The sequence below is a fragment of the Dreissena polymorpha genome, chromosome 11 (genome assembly GCF_020536995.1).
Source record: "Dreissena polymorpha isolate Duluth1 chromosome 11, UMN_Dpol_1.0, whole genome shotgun sequence".
Taxonomy (NCBI): Eukaryota; Metazoa; Mollusca; class Bivalvia; order Myida; family Dreissenidae; genus Dreissena; species Dreissena polymorpha.
This window is the reverse complement of record NC_068365.1, coordinates 58,094,535-58,110,180: the sequence shown is the minus strand read 5'-3', so window position 1 is coordinate 58,110,180 and position 15,646 is coordinate 58,094,535. Positions and strand designations below refer to the sequence as shown.

The 15,646-nt window shown below is 36.3% G+C and overlaps 2 protein-coding genes across 6 annotated transcripts in view; one reads left to right on the top strand and one right to left on the bottom strand.

Annotated features, from left to right (window-relative positions):
* Positions 1–322: 322 nt before the first annotated feature.
* LOC127849593 (uncharacterized) lies at positions 323–2,427 on the bottom strand. Of its 2 annotated transcripts, XR_008034942.1 has the most exons (3): positions 1,591–2,427; positions 1,092–1,168; positions 323–908 (listed from the first exon to the last, which is right to left on the bottom strand). XR_008034942.1 is itself a non-coding variant. In XM_052382316.1 (2 exons), the coding sequence occupies exons 1-2, from the start codon at positions 1,222–1,224 to the stop codon at positions 664–666; spliced, it is 378 nt and encodes a 125-aa protein (XP_052238276.1). In that variant the 5' UTR covers positions 1,225–1,576; the 3' UTR covers positions 323–663. The 2 variants fall into 2 exon arrangements, 1 of the variants encoding a protein (XP_052238276.1); XM_052382316.1 differs by lacking the exon at positions 1,591–2,427 and having other exon boundaries at positions 1,092–1,576.
* A 54-nt stretch (positions 2,428–2,481) lies between these two features.
* Positions 2,482–15,646, top strand: part of LOC127849592 (ribosomal protein S6 kinase alpha-1-like) — a 58,318-nt gene continuing 45,153 nt past the window's right edge. For all 4 annotated transcript variants that reach the window (XR_008034941.1, XR_008034939.1, XM_052382315.1 and 1 more), the window contains exons 1-4: positions 2,482–2,663; positions 8,301–8,333; positions 8,999–9,124; positions 9,594–9,675. Coding sequence is in view for 2 of the 4 variants with exons in the window: in XM_052382315.1 (XP_052238275.1) it covers positions 2,604–2,663; positions 8,301–8,333; positions 8,999–9,124; positions 9,594–9,675 (301 nt within the window). In the remaining 2 variants the exon portion in view is untranslated. The remainder of the gene's footprint in view (positions 2,664–8,300; positions 8,334–8,998; positions 9,125–9,593; positions 9,676–15,646) is intronic.

Sequence of the window (15,646 nt, the reverse complement as noted above, 5' to 3'; positions counted from 1 at the left end):
ACAGCATTTCTACTTTAATACTTTTATTTAATTTTACGTAACAATAACATAATCCAGCACATATTCCCATAACACATTTTCTACATAAAATCATAAAGTTGTATTGTTATTAAAAATTAATTTTAATACAAAAATAAATACAAAAAAAACAAATTTATAATTCACAACATTTTTAATGAAATACTTTTTATTAGATTAGGGGCAAACAGTAAAAATACAAATATACATAGAAGTAGCACATGAAATGCAAATCACATTTATCCTTCAAATCATTATTGTTTTTTTTAGATTTATTGTCAAACAGTACAAATACAAGCATTTTTTTAAAAACAAATTCATCATAGTACATAGAAATAGCACATGGGAATATACATAGTACATGTCACACTTCTTAAGTTCCTCACATGAAATGCGAAGCACATTTATCATTCAAATCATTTTTGTTTTTTTTCATTTATTGTCAAACAGTACAAATACAAATGGGTGGTCGGTCTGGTAATTCCCTGAAAGTATATATGATATAACATTAATGAGATGTTTATAATTAAAGTAATAATAATACATATTTTTTTAAAGATTTTAATTCCCTTGTCAATTGTGCTTGCTATAGTCAAATCATATATTTATGTGTAAGGAAGAATGATGATTTCTGATGAATGACACTTACCCATCCTCTATGTGAGGTCTCTCTCTTATGTCTCCCTGGACATTGAAAGCATTATCTTGAATCCCGTTGACTGCATGGTCTGCTGGTTTGTCGGCAGTGGGTTCTGCGGGTTCGTCGGCAGCGGGTTGGTCTGCAGCGGTATGGTCAAGTCCGGCAGCAGGATGTTCCCAACACTGGTTGCAAGACCAGGGAAATGCAACCTCCTGCCTCACCATGCGGCGAAACTGTCTGAGGGTAATACCTGAAAAGGAAAATAAAAATGAATTCATTTAATGTTCAACTATTTAATTCAATTACAGTATAATCAGTAAGCACTGTGACAAAACGAAAAAAAAAGTAATAATGACCTTGTAATAATTAATATAAGTTATGTTTTTTCCCTTTTTTTGGCTACAAAATTATTTTATAATTTAACTTAGCTTACCAGTGTTGCATCTCATGTGCTGCCATCTCTCACAAATATCACACGAAATTGCTTCATCATTGTCAGTGACATTGGTACTACAATCAATACAAGAAAAAATAGTGTCTGCCATGATGTTGGTATGGTTTTGCATACTTCTTTAGGCTCTTCTTTATTATTTTTTATCGAGTGCACCGGCATGGTCTCCCATACGGCAATCGCCCCCAGAAAGATGTGTAAGTTGGTTAAGGGGGATAGTGCAAGATAAGGAGACACCCCGTTCCAGAGGTGACCCTGGGTCTTTTAGTGCCCGGTGTATAGCACCTAGTACACTGCACCTCAGTTTAACATCTCATGCGAAAGACGAGTTAGTAGGTTAGGTGCAGCGGGGGATCGAACCAGCGATCTCTGGATTGTGAAGCCAGTGTGTATCTACTAGACCACGGATCCGCTACTGGTTTTGCATATTGAACATCACCAGCATATATACACACTTTAACAATTGAGCAACAACACTTACCTTAATTACTTGATAACCCGTGAAAACTTTCTCTTTATCCTCCCTTTGATTTTTTCTTTGAAAATGAATGTGATAATTTTATTATTACATAGGTACCTTATACTTTACATTGTATTTATACCGCAAATAGACATTCTTTGAAGACACCACCAGTTAATTTTTTGTAAACATGATTAAAGGAGGAAATTTTTTTATTGTTCACAGTTTGAAAATTAAGGTCATTCTCTAAACATGATTAAATATGGAAGTATTGATCTAATTTGATTTTTACAGTTTGAAAATGAAGGTCATTCTCTCTTCTCTTCAAAGTATCACATTTCAATTATACAATAGGAAATACAAACATTTTAGTTAGACTTAGTCGGGATAAGATAGTGACAAATGGATTTTTATAATTTACTTCAATTTAAGGTAAGAATATGAATAATTTATTACTACTGGGGCTAATAAATTATACTAAGATAGTCACAGACACACAAGCTGGCATAAAATATAATCTATGGCAATATATTAGTCTAAATTTATAAATAATACGTCACAAAATACATTTCATTATGAACACACATTCATATGAAACCATATTTTATTTATCTCTATATATTATATATATGGTACATAAAGGGTCAGTCTGTCAGATAGTGGTACATAAAGGGACTGGTACATAATAGACTCAAACACCGAAAATAAGGTAAATATCTGAAACGGTTTAGGAGAAAAGACCAGACGAAACATTATTCTAGAGGAAGTTTCTAAGTCTAAGTCTCGTAATTTCGCCAAAAATCAATGGTCGATAACGAAACTCGAACTTTAAGTCGTGCAGGTAGTACCAAGTATCATTTCGAATCTCCCGCGTTAAAAATTTATGTAAACCGGAAGTTTATTTTGCCTCGTTCTGAGGGCATCGCCATTTTGCGAATGAAAAACACTTCGATTTAGGGTTTGGCATACAACGCCGGATTTCATAACTTTTATCAGATAACACTCCTCGTCAGTGGTACACAATACGATCAGAAATGCCGTTGGCACAATTAGCGGACCCATGGAAGCCCATGGACGTATCCAACAATGATGAGGTGGAGTAAACTAAGAAATGACATCCATAGTTTTTTACTCTATTACTATTAGTTGGAATAAAATGAGCGATAGGCTATGGTCAATAACTTTATATCATAAATTTGCGTTGAGAATGGTTTCATCTCTTTCGTTTATTTGCCTCATGAATGAGTTAACTAAATTGTATCATGATTTGCAAGTGTTGTGATGACTTACCAGTTGTGTAAACACTGACTTGTCTTTTGACATTCTCATTAAAATGATTATTGATTCAGCCTAGAGGTTGGTACATTTGCTTCTCCCATAGTCGACCTGGGTTCAGTACCTCTTCCCAAAAGTATCAGTGTTCTCCAGAAAAATTGAGTAGCCAATCAGTCTTCGAAATTAGCTTCGAAAAGTTACATGCCAGTCGGGCCAGTTACTTAAGAATTTTTACATGCCCAACATATTTTTTACATGCCCAAACTTTTTTAACCCAAATTATAACAAATCACAACATTTTAACACTTACATGCTACACATAGTAAAGCAGAACATTTGTTTCAATAGTAGTGAATACAATTACAGCTAATCAATCACTAGAATTAAGACGGTCGATCGTTACACCAGTGCTCTTGAAAAGAGCGTTCTCTGGTGTCATCGTACCATTTCTTGGCTTCCTTTTTCTCTAAATCATTGTCAATTTTCTTTTTTGGAAGTGCTTTATCGGGCTTAGACCCATCAACATACCTAAGATACTGCCTCTATGTCGACAACGACATTTGTTCACATTGACAAAAACGGAAGCGCAGGGGACAAAAATACCACTCGTCCGCTCGTATTGACGAGTAAAATCTCGAAAGGACGAGTGAATTTCCCTAAAGCTCTCGTCCTACAGGACGAGTGAAAAAAGCTGATGTTAAAATATGTATTTTCTGACGAGTAAGACTTGTTTTCATTAAATAAAATCATTTTCTTAAATCATATCTATTCCGAAAGTAGATCGCGAATGAACCGGAAATTGTAATTGTAAATTTCATACAGCAGGTGCACGTTGTTATGCGAGACTGTGTCCCCAGTAAATATTGGCTTTTTGGTGTAAACTTTGCGCGTCCATGGTGACAGGGAACCAACCTATGCATTCACTGTAAGTATTGATTTTTAAAGAATTATTTAAACGCGAAGTAGAATCTACGGTTTCAAACCAGTCTGAATTTCGTCAGAAAAATGTCTGACATACGAGCGTTCTTTAAAGTTGGCGGTAGCGATGTTCAAACGTCCGAAACAGAAAGCACGGGAGTATTAGAAAAACGGCAAACACAAAATTGTCTTCAATTATTTATTGTGTGTTCCTCATAAATAAAGTAATTTATTTCACTGCTTAACATTTATTTTGTGATCAGCTGGCATGAACAACTGAGTAAGCAGCAATTTAGCAGTGATACAAGAAACTTTATTAGTCATATCAGCCCTTTGCAATCTTCATTTCACCCATATTTTAAGGACAAGTGCATGTGTTTGCAGGACGAGTGAAAATTTTAATGCACTTGTCCTGCAGGACGAGTGCAGTTTAGAAATATTTTTGTCCCCTGAAGCGTATTACTTGATTGAAATGATCGATTCAAAAAGCATCTTCTCGATTAATGTCTAGAGAAACCGTTGATAAGAACCGAATGTGACCGAACTGCATCGGTCAAAAACAATAACGATGACGTGTGCAAGCAGGTGTGTGTTGTTAAACCAATCGAATTACATTGTTTTACAACTTACGGCAAGGTGTGTGTTGGCAAAATTGAAAAATAGATCTGCAAATATCAAGAACCGCTTACGATTTTTTTTATAAACTGTCAATTGGCTTCAATAATTTACATGCCCGGCGGGCCACAAACGTGAATTTTTGTATGTGCCCGGCAGTAATTTTACTCGCCACGGGCGATCGGGCGTGTGCTAATTTCGAAGACTGGCCAATTATATTTTCAAAGAAGCCTGCGTCTAAGCAATATAACAGTTGCTTGGGAGTTTGGGATAGGTGCTATGCTGGATGGGGGGGGGGTTCTTCCAGCTACTCCAGCTCCTATCATTTAAAGGGACCTTTTCCCAGATTTTAGCATATATTAAAATATCATTGAATGCTTAAAATTCATAAATATTAACATTGGAACTAAATAGCTCAAGTTAAAAGCTACGATAAAATTAAAGAAAGAAAATAAAGTAAGTCTAAACTGGGCTCGAACCACTGACCCTTTGAATAAAAGTTTAGCACTCAAACCACTCGGTCATACATGGAGTGTTGTATTTTATACTTTATTTAAGCAATTTTAATGCTTTATAACTTTCAGGTTTTTATATCATCAAAAGATGATTATAATTGATATTTTAGAGCATGGTAAATGTTCACTATTACACCCTCGAAAATATCATAACTATAGCACAATTTGCAAATCTTTAACATTTTTTATCAATCTGGTCAATTTACCAAAACTTGAAAAGGTCCCATTAAAATTCTACCAAAATTTGTGAGTTCAGTGAGGTCATAAGGATGAGTTGTGGGACACACTCTGGGTCCACCATTTTTTTTGTTGCTCAAATGTTTTTTTTATATAAAAGCAATAATTGTTTAAGGTGACATTTTGACTCACTTTTCATGTTGGTCGTTAAATAACCTTACATCTTTGGGGAAAAACCATAAGCTTGTATGGTGGAATGATATTTCTTAATTACGACTTGATGCTTTAATCCAATTTGGTTACAGGAAATAACATCTTTCACAGTGATTTTTTCACCCAATTGGGAACAGGTCCAGAACCAATGCCATTGGGATTTTTTCACGTCGTGAAATCACAAAATTGGGGAAAAAATGAGTCTGCGAAATCTTCCAATTTGGAAAAATCAAGTTGTGAATTGTACCAACTGAAGAATGTTATGTTAATGACTTTGTTTAACTTTTGTCAGCTTTAAATGACACAGGTAAGCAACATAAAGTTTTATTCACAGTCCTGCACAAACAACAGCATGCTATTGGAACACAGATTGTTACAGACTGAGTTCTCTGTTTTTATTTCTGCTTTAAATATATCAAGAATGGCGTCTTTCTGGGCTGATGAGAGTCCAGACACCCCCAGGCTGCATAGCCTTATCAGAGCCCTAAGTGTGCCCAGGGCCCTCGTTTGGCACTTTTTACAGCCGAATATCGGCGGCTTCCCCCATGAAAATATATACTTTTTTCCCCTATTTCAGCTAAAAATTCCCCCTCCAAGATTTTTTTTTTTTTACTTTATACCTATGTTGCCAGCTGGTATCGTGTTACTAACCTTTGATTAAATGTATCAGGGAATAATCTAGAATTTACTATCTATTGGTCCCTGAACTCGCAGATTTTAGACCAATGAGTCCCAGGCCAAAATTAATGAGTCCACCTTGAAAAAGAATGTGTCCCAAATTTAGAAAGATACCAAGTAGTGAAGAAAATTAGTCTAAATCACACTAGCTCAATAACTATCAGGGCCCTCAATCTATCAAATCTGCAGCCGAATTTCGGCTGCAGTCCCCCACCTGAAAAGTATACTTTTTTCCCCTTTTGGGGGTAAAAAGTCCCCCTAAAAAAGAAAAAAAGGTGTTTTTTTTTAATAGAAAGATGTGTCTCATGATTATAATATCTCAATTCTTTTTCAATTTAATCTTTTTAAACATACTAAATTATGAAAAATGCAATGAATATAGTGCAAACATGTACAAATGAAATAATGAGAGAGTAAGTAAAAAATCCCCCAAAAAGGAAACGCCGCGAAAATTCCCCCTTCAAAGGGCTGTGGACCCCTTCCCCCAAAGTAGTGTGAGGGCCCTGACTATATTTTGCATTAAACTTTTAATAATCTCAAAAACATGTAGAAACCAAAAAAACAAATTCAGGGTTGTCACTATCTTGTTTGCCTTCACATAGGCTATAACATTATCTGTTACATGAATGTAACCCGACTGTTACAACATTTCAACTTGATTCAAATCGATGATAATATTATTGTTAACATCCGAATTGCGAGCTTGATAATATTATTGTAAACATCCGAATTGCGAGCTGTTGACCTACCGTTATTAAAGTTAAGAGTTGTTTGTTTTGGATTTAGTTTCAACACCTTATTTCAGAGGCCTTTTTTCTGTATTATTTATGACTAATTAACAAAAAGTTCAAGCAGGTTTTCATCCGGGGACTCTAGAAAATATCAAAACACACTCTATTTAAAAGGTTGATTCTAATTGGTTCGTATTATACGGCAGCAGCTTGACTAGAGCAGATCAAAAGACCTGTTGCAGTCTTCAAGCCTCATTCGGTTAAACTCAGCGTTCATCGCTACACTTTTGACTCATACCCAAGATAGTTTGTACTTATCGTCATTCGCGTATGCATTAACTGATTCGATTCAGCAATGCGTCTGTGTGGACGCACATATTTCAAAACTATGCGTCTTTTTCGATATTTGTGTGTCATAGACGCAGGGCGCACATGTTGATTATTTCCTGATGTATATTTATGTAAATCACATTAAAATATAGCTATTTTAGGTGTTGAATGGTTGGTGAAAAGATCTTCTAAAATTCCCCTTTACGCCCAAAATGACGCGAAATTCCCCCCTCTAAGGACCCCGGCCCCAATCCCCCAAAGTGTAGAGAGGGCCCTGGTGCCTTGTCTGAGTCTATTTTTCGTTAAACTGCATTTGGCTACTGTCATCTTCGACAATTTTTGTTGCAGTGAACTGAGAGGAATGGGTGGATGAAACAGACGCCAAACTTTTAACAAAGCTAAATCGCTGAACAATTTGCTTTTGACTAACTAGGCTTTAATTTCTTTCTGTAATACTTACTATTGTGACTCATGGTGAATATTGCCGGAAGCGTGAACAAATTCAGACTGGTTTATATTTCGCAATAACATACATGTATTTAATGTACTAATGTTATGTTAAATGTTAAAACCAGTCAATGATTTAGAAGTCAAATAGGCCACAAGTTAAAGCGGTCTTGAAATACTTCAAGTTGGTGTTTTCGGGGATTGTTTACTCGATTTTGATTGGGAATTTTTGAATTTTTTCGGAAATTGGGACGGGTCCGGTTCATTTTGGGAACGAGTCCGTAGGTCATTGGGAACGGGTCCGTTTAATGGACCTGTCCAAAGAAGGGAAAAAAAGACTGATTACAGCATATTATTGTAATTTCTTGGGTATTTGGGTTCTATTTTGTGTAAACTTTAATAGTAAGACAGCGAACTTTAAATATTAAGTTTATTAACGTTCTATAACATATAGAGATGACGAATTCAATGAAGACGTCCAGACTTGAAATACAAGATGTTGGAGTAAGACGATGGATTTAAGTCAAATTGTGGATTTGACTTCTCTCATAAACCGCTCTCCCAACTTCTCTCCGAATGTGATGTTAGATGTAATAATTCATCAACTGCCGTCAACTGTCAACTCGACTGTCCTCAACCAACAATTTCGCACAAATGAGAATTTGGCGCGTGCAGATAAAAACACACCTCACAGTAAAGGCTATTTAAAAAGGTTACAAAAGGTTACCTTCAACTATTTAAAAACAACGTCAATTGTCCAGCCCTGTCACATTATAAATGCAAATAAATGTTGTAAAATGCCCCTTTAATGTTATTTTTCACCTTTCTGTAGGCTTTCCAAGAAGACATGGCGGTTGATGATCAGGTATGTGAACTTATGATCACTCATTAGAAATGTTGATAAATGCAACAGGAAAGATCAGTTACTGATGAAAAAAAAACAAATATAAAAATAAAATAAAAACAACATAGCAATACAAAATTCCTATTATTTTCTTTTTATGACTGCAACAATAATTTTGTATACTGGATGCACAAGTAAGCTGTTACAGAAAATATTGATTAAGTCAATACATGTTATTGTATTTAACTGATAGTCAAACAGTTTCAAAAATCATTATATTTCAATGCAAGCTATGGTATCAAATACGGTTAGTGACTATTTTAATATGTGGTTATGTTAAGCTATTGTCAGACATTGTAGCTGTGGGAAATTCATAATGTTGTAAAAAATTTATAAAAACTGCAATAGTTAATACTCTTGTGTTCTTGCTGACATCTGTGTTAAGCGTGAAAAATGATAATTTGATGCACACAGTAATATGGTTATCAAAAATATATTTTACAATGGTGAATTCTTCAACAACTTGAATATCTTACCTTAAACATTTAAAAGTAAATTTCTATAGGGTTCATTTGCAATCAATACTGTATTTTTACCAAATCTTACAGTGTTTGATAAGGGATCAAAAAGATGTGTTGTCCCGGGTTATAACTGTTTTGGTAATATTCTGGCATATGTTTTGAAAGAATGAAGATGAGATGGACAAAGAGATTGAGATCGGGAGCGACACATTACAAGGCAAAGAAGGGGAGCGAGTGGACCCTTCCCATTTTGAACTGCTGAAGGTTCTTGGGCAGGGATCATTTGGCAAGGTTAGTATTAATTTTTTTGCTTACTTTACTCACTATTAATGCTAATTTACTTAATACTATTGGCAGTATTTCTGTTTGTTTATAGGGGTACTTAACATCAGTAAGTAAATTTGCAAGACTGTAGTGTTTAAACTAAAAAAAATATAAATTTAAGCACAGCTTCAATATTTTAGTACAATATGCCATATCAGGGAATATTTTTGTTCATTTTTTTTTTAAATAAAAAAATGGCTTTTTCCCCTGTTGAAAGTGTGTTTTTCACAAAAATTGTTTGTAAAATTCCATTGTAAAATACAGAAAAAATAAAATTAAAAGTATTTGAAATTGGTAAAATATTATAGCTGTATATTCTTTAATAATTTGAAAAATATGTTTTGCTTAATGTTTTGTGGTATTGTGTTACCCTGTGTATCTGACCTGTTGGGAATTAGGTACACAAGACATGCAATTTTGGTCAAATTATTTACAGGTTTTCTTGGTACGGAAGATATCTGGAAAAGATACTGGTACATTGTTTGCCATGAAGGTCCTGAAAAAAGCCACATTAAAAGGTAATTGTCAATCTTACAAGGTTAATGTGTCAAAATTTTGTAAGATCTTAAACTATCGGGAAAGTTTTCTTTACTAGTTTTGCAGTGAACATTATTTACTTTAGAATTGTTTCTTTCTCATACAATTAATGATGTCAAAATGCGAGGAACTTGTTGTTTATGTTCTAACGCACACACAACCAACCATACAAAATGAACATGTTATTGTTTTCTTTATTGAAATTGTTTTATACCAAAGTCAGCCTTGAATGATAAATGCTTACCAGAGCACAACATTCTCAAAGGAGTGAGATATGGTTCCTGTCTCTTGAAAAACATGACCTTTATGAGAAAGTTTTTCTTATGAGGCTAAGAACACTCAATGTCACATTTTTTGCTCGACTATTATATATGAAATCAGTGTGTTTTTTATGGCAATTTCAGGGCCCATATTCGGCCCATTTCCCCTCCAAAAATAGTATATATTTTCCCCCAATTTATTTGAAAAAATCCCCTCCAAAAGAAAAAAAAAATTTTTTTATCCCCACGCTTTTTGAAAAAAAGGTGGGGATATTGTGGTTATCTCCGCCGTCCGTCCGTCTGTCTGTCCGTCCGTCCTGGCCACTATCTCCTCCTACACTAAAAGCACTAGAACCTTGAAACTTACACACATGGTAGCTATGAGCATATGTGCGACCCTGCACTATTTGGAATTTTGATCTGACCCCTGGGTCAAAAGTTATAGCGGTTGGGGTGGGGCCGCGTCAGAAATTATCACTCATTTTTTTAGGTTATTTTACATTTACTTCTTTATTTCTACACCGATTCACTTCAAATTGATACTGGACCTCTCTTATGACAATACGGTCAATCTCAACCATGCATGGCCCCATTCCCAACCCTGGGGCGCCCGCCCACATAGGCCACACCCACCAAAAATTTCCATTTACTATAATTTTTTCATTTCTACACGGATTCACTTCAAATTGATACTGAACTTTTGTTATGACATTAGGGTCAATCTCAACTATGCATGGCCCCAATCCCAACCCTGGGGCGCCCGCCCACATAGGCCACACCCACCAAAAAATTCCATTTACTATAATTTTTTCATTTCTACACGGATTCACTTCAAATTGATACTGAACTTCTCTTATGACATTAGGGTCAATCTCAACTATGCATGGCCCCATAACCAACCCTGGGGCCCCGCCCACATAGACCACACCCACCCAAAATTGCCTTTACTATAATTTCTTCATTTCTACACCGATTCACTTCAAATTGATATTGAACTTCTCTTATGACAATACAGTCAATCTCAACTATGCATGGCCCCATTACCAACCCTGGGGCGCCCCGCCCACATAGACCACACCCACCCAAAATTGCCTTTTACTATAATTTCTTCATTTCTACACCGATTCACTTCAAATTGATACTGAACCTCTCTTATGACAATACGGTCAATCTCAACTATGCATGGCCCCATTACCAACCCTGGGGCCCCGCCCACATAGACCACACCCGCCCAAAATTGCCTTTTACTATAATTTCTTCATTTCTACACCGATTCACTTCAAATTGATACTGAACTTCTCTTATGACAATACGGTCAATCTCAACTATGCATGGCACAATTACCAACCCTGGGGCGCCCTGCCCACATATGTCACACCCACCCAAAATTGCCTTTTACTATAACTTCTTCATTTCTACACCAATTCACTTCTAATTGATGATGAACTTCTCTTATGACAATACGGTCAATCTCAGCTATGCATGGCCCCATTACCAACCCTGGGGCACACCTAGGTCAAACATTCGGCGTGGGGATACGCGTCGGCCTCTGCCGCGCCATTTTTTTATTTTTTTTTAATTGAAACATCTGCCTCATGATAGATATATCTCGAATTCATTTTATAAACAACTACCAAGGTATATAACAATAATTAATATGATTTTTTATTATTATAAAGAGTTATATTAAATTAGGTTTTCCCAAATCAGTGGACTTCATGAATTAATTTTTTTTCCAAAATGACCAAGAAAAGGCCTGATGTATCTATATTGTGTCAATATTTGTTGATAAAAACATTCCAATTTGGCCCATTTTATTGATAAAAAATGTTCACATTTGCCATTTTATTGATGAAAAAAATTCGAATTAGACTCTCATTGGCTTGGAAAACTGATACTGTGCATGACGGCTGAACTGACTGAAACTAATGTTGAACAAATCATTGATATATATTTAAGAAAAAGAACAGAGACATTCAGCTGTGAATATTACATTCATACATACATGTGTATTCATATAATAAATATCATTACATATAAAAGAATGACTTCTTAATTTTCCCCTTTTCCTAAAAAATGATGCGTTTTTCCCCTTTGGACGGGCCCCGCCACCATTCCCCTGTAGGTGAAAAAAACCACTGGAAATATATATAGTGGAGCTATCCTACTCACCCCGGCGTTGGCGTTTCCGTAAGCGTTAGCGTGAAAATGTTAAAGTTCTTGTACTACCCCAAATATTTTCATTGTCCCTTGAAATATTGTTTTCTTATTTTGCATACTTGTTTACCAAAATGACCCCAACCTATTAACAAGAGCAGACAACTCTATCAAGCATTTTGTCATAATTATGGCCCCTTTTATACTTAGAATATGCATATTATTGATAAATCTATGTTAAAGTTTGCTTACTTCCCCAAATATTTCCTATATCCTTTGACATATTGCTTTTATATGTTGCATACTTGTTTACCAACTTGACCCCAACCTATAAACAAGAGCAGAACACTCTATCAAGCATTTTTTATTTATTATGGCCCCTTTTACACTTAGATAATTGAACATTTTGCTTAAAATTGCCATAACTTCTTTATTTATTATCAAATTTTATTATTACTTTGACATAACAACACTTACCTGAATACCACAATGGATTCCACCCAAACAATACCCCACGCCCCTACCCAGAATCCCTACCCCCCCCCCCCCCACCTCCCCCCCATTTTTTTTAAACATCATCTAAAAATTACCCCCTCCTCTTACCTACCCCCTACCCCCCCCAAAAAAAATTTTTTTTTCCTTTTTTTTCATTTTTGAGAGATCGTCTAATACATGACCACACCCCACATTATACCCCCTCTCAACCCCCCCCCCCCCCCCCCATAAAAATTTTTTTTTTTTGCTTTTTTTATTAACTCACCTGATTGCTCAGGTGAGCTTTTGTGACCGGTCTTTGTCCGTCGTATGTCCGTCCGTCCATAAACATTTGCTCGTAAACACTCTAGAGGCCACATTTCTTGTCCCATCTTTATGAAACTTGGTCAGAAGCTTCGTCCCAATGAAATCTCGGCCAAGTTCAACTGGAATTGTGCCTGGTCAAAAACTAGGTCACTAGGTCAAAAAAAAGAAAAACCTTGTAAACACTGTAGAAGTCACATTTCATGCCCAATCTTCATTTTATTTTGTCAAAATGTTTGTCTTAATGATATCTTGGTTGAGTTCTAAAGTGGTTTCGATCCATTGAAAAACATGGCCACCAGTGGGCGGGGCAGTTTTCCTTATTTGGCTATAGAGAAACTGTGTAAATACTCTAGAAGTCACAATTTTTGCCCAATCATCATGAAAGTTGGTCAAAACATTGGTTCAATTGATGTCTCGGACGAATTCACAAATTGTCAAGATCGGTGAAAAAACATGGCCACCAGTCAGGGCCCTCAATCTATTAAATCTGCCGCCGCAATTCGGCAGCAGTCCCCCACCTAAAAAGTATACTTTTTTTCCCTTTTGAGGGGAAAAATTCCCCCTAAAATTTTTTTTTTTTTTTTTTATAGAACGATGTGTCTCATGATTATTATATCTCAATTCTATTTCAATTTAATCTTTTCAAACATACTAAATTATGAAAAATGCAATGAATATAGTGCAAACATGTACAAATGTAAGAATGAGAGAGTAAGTAAAAAAAATCCTGCATAAAGGGAAACGCCGCGAAATTTCTCCTAAGGGCTGCGGACCCCTTCCCCCAAAGTAGTGTGAGGGCGCTGCCAGTGGGCGGGGCATTTTTCTCTATACAGTACAGCCAAATCAAAACAAACGTATTTCACGATCCGCCGGGGCAAGGCGAAATGAGTCGATGCTGCGTCAGTCGTTGAAGCCGCGTCAGTATGCGAAACTTCGCATCTGTCCGCTGCGGCATGCCGCGATCCGCGTCATGATGCCGAGTCGATGTGCATCATGAAATAAAAAGTCTTTTTTAAATTATTAATTACATGTAGTTAACAAATTTTGAAAGAACAATTATAATGATAATTAAAATCATAATAAATTTATTGTGCGCGGATTGTATTAGCATATACATGTACGCATAGTTAATGTGTCTGGCCAATTAAGTTTGTTTCCCGCCCGTATTGTATGTATTTCACACATCAACAAGGTCACTTAATTATGTTTTCGCACATACAAGTCGTCAAGGCTCCAGCATATGGTGGATTTATAAATTAATTGTGGCTTCAAACTGCTAATTTTCTCAGCTTAAATATAATAGCAAAATCAACATGCAATTAATTTATAAATCCACCATATGCTGGAGCCTTGACTACATGTATGTGCGATAACATAATTACGTGACCTTGTTTATGTGTGAAATACATACACTACGGGCGGAAAACAAACTTAATTGGCCAGACACATTAACTATGCTTACATGTATATGCTAATTAAATCCGCGCACAATAAATTTATTATGATTTTAATTATTATTATAATTGTTCTTTCAAAATTTGTTAACAACATGTAACTAATAATTTTAAAAAGATTTTTTATTTCATGATGCACATCATCTCGGCATCGTGTGGCGGATCGCGGCATGCCTCGGCGGACAGATGCGAAGTTTCGCGGCGAAATGCGACTTGCCGCCGCATACTGACGCGGCTTCAACGACTGACGCGGCATCGACTCTTTTTGCCTTGCCGTCGCGGATCGCGAAATACGCTTGTTCCGCTTTGGCTGTACTGTATATAGTGGCAGTTTTCCCTATTTGGCTATAGAGAAACCTTGTAAACACTCTAGAAGTCACAATTTTTGCCCAATCATCATGAAAGTTGGTCAAAACATTGGTTTTATTGATACCTCGGACGAGTTTGAAAATGGCCGGGATCGGTGAAAAAACATGGCCGCCAGTGGGCGGGGCATTTTTCTCTATATGTATATAGTGAAAACATGTGAACACAGTAGAAGTCACATTTTTGGCCCAATTTTCATGAAATTTGCTCAGAACATTTGTTTCCTTGATACGAGAGTTGAGTTCAAAAATGGTTCCGGTCATGTCAATTGAATAACATGGCTGCTGGGAGGGGGGCAGTTTTCTCATTATGCCCCCCCCCCCCCCCCTTCGAAGAAGAGGGGGAATATTGTTTTGCTCATGTCGGTCCGTCCACCAGATGGTTTCTTGATGATAACTCAAGAGCGCTTATGCCAAGGATCATGAAACTTCATAGGTACATTGATCATGACTCGCAGATGACCCCTATTGATTTTCAGGTCACTAGGTCAAAGGTCAAGGGTCACGATGACCCGAAATAGTAAAATGGTTTCCGGATGATAACTCAAAAACGCTTATGCCTAGGATCATGAAACTTCACAGATGCATTGATCATGACTCACAGATGGTCCCTATTGATTTTCAGGTCACTAGGTCAAAGGTCAAGGTCACAGTGACCCAATGCAGTAAAATGGTTTCCGAATGATAACTCAAGAACGCTTATGCCTAGGATCATGAAACTTCATAGATACATTGATCATGACTCGCAGATAACCCCTATTGATTTTCAGGTCACTAGGTCAAAGGTCAAGGTCACGATGACCCGAAATAGAAAAGTGGTTTCCGGATGATAACTCAAGAACCCTTAGGCCTAGGATCATGAAACTTCATAGTTACATTGATCATGACTCGCAGATGACCACTATTGATTTTCAG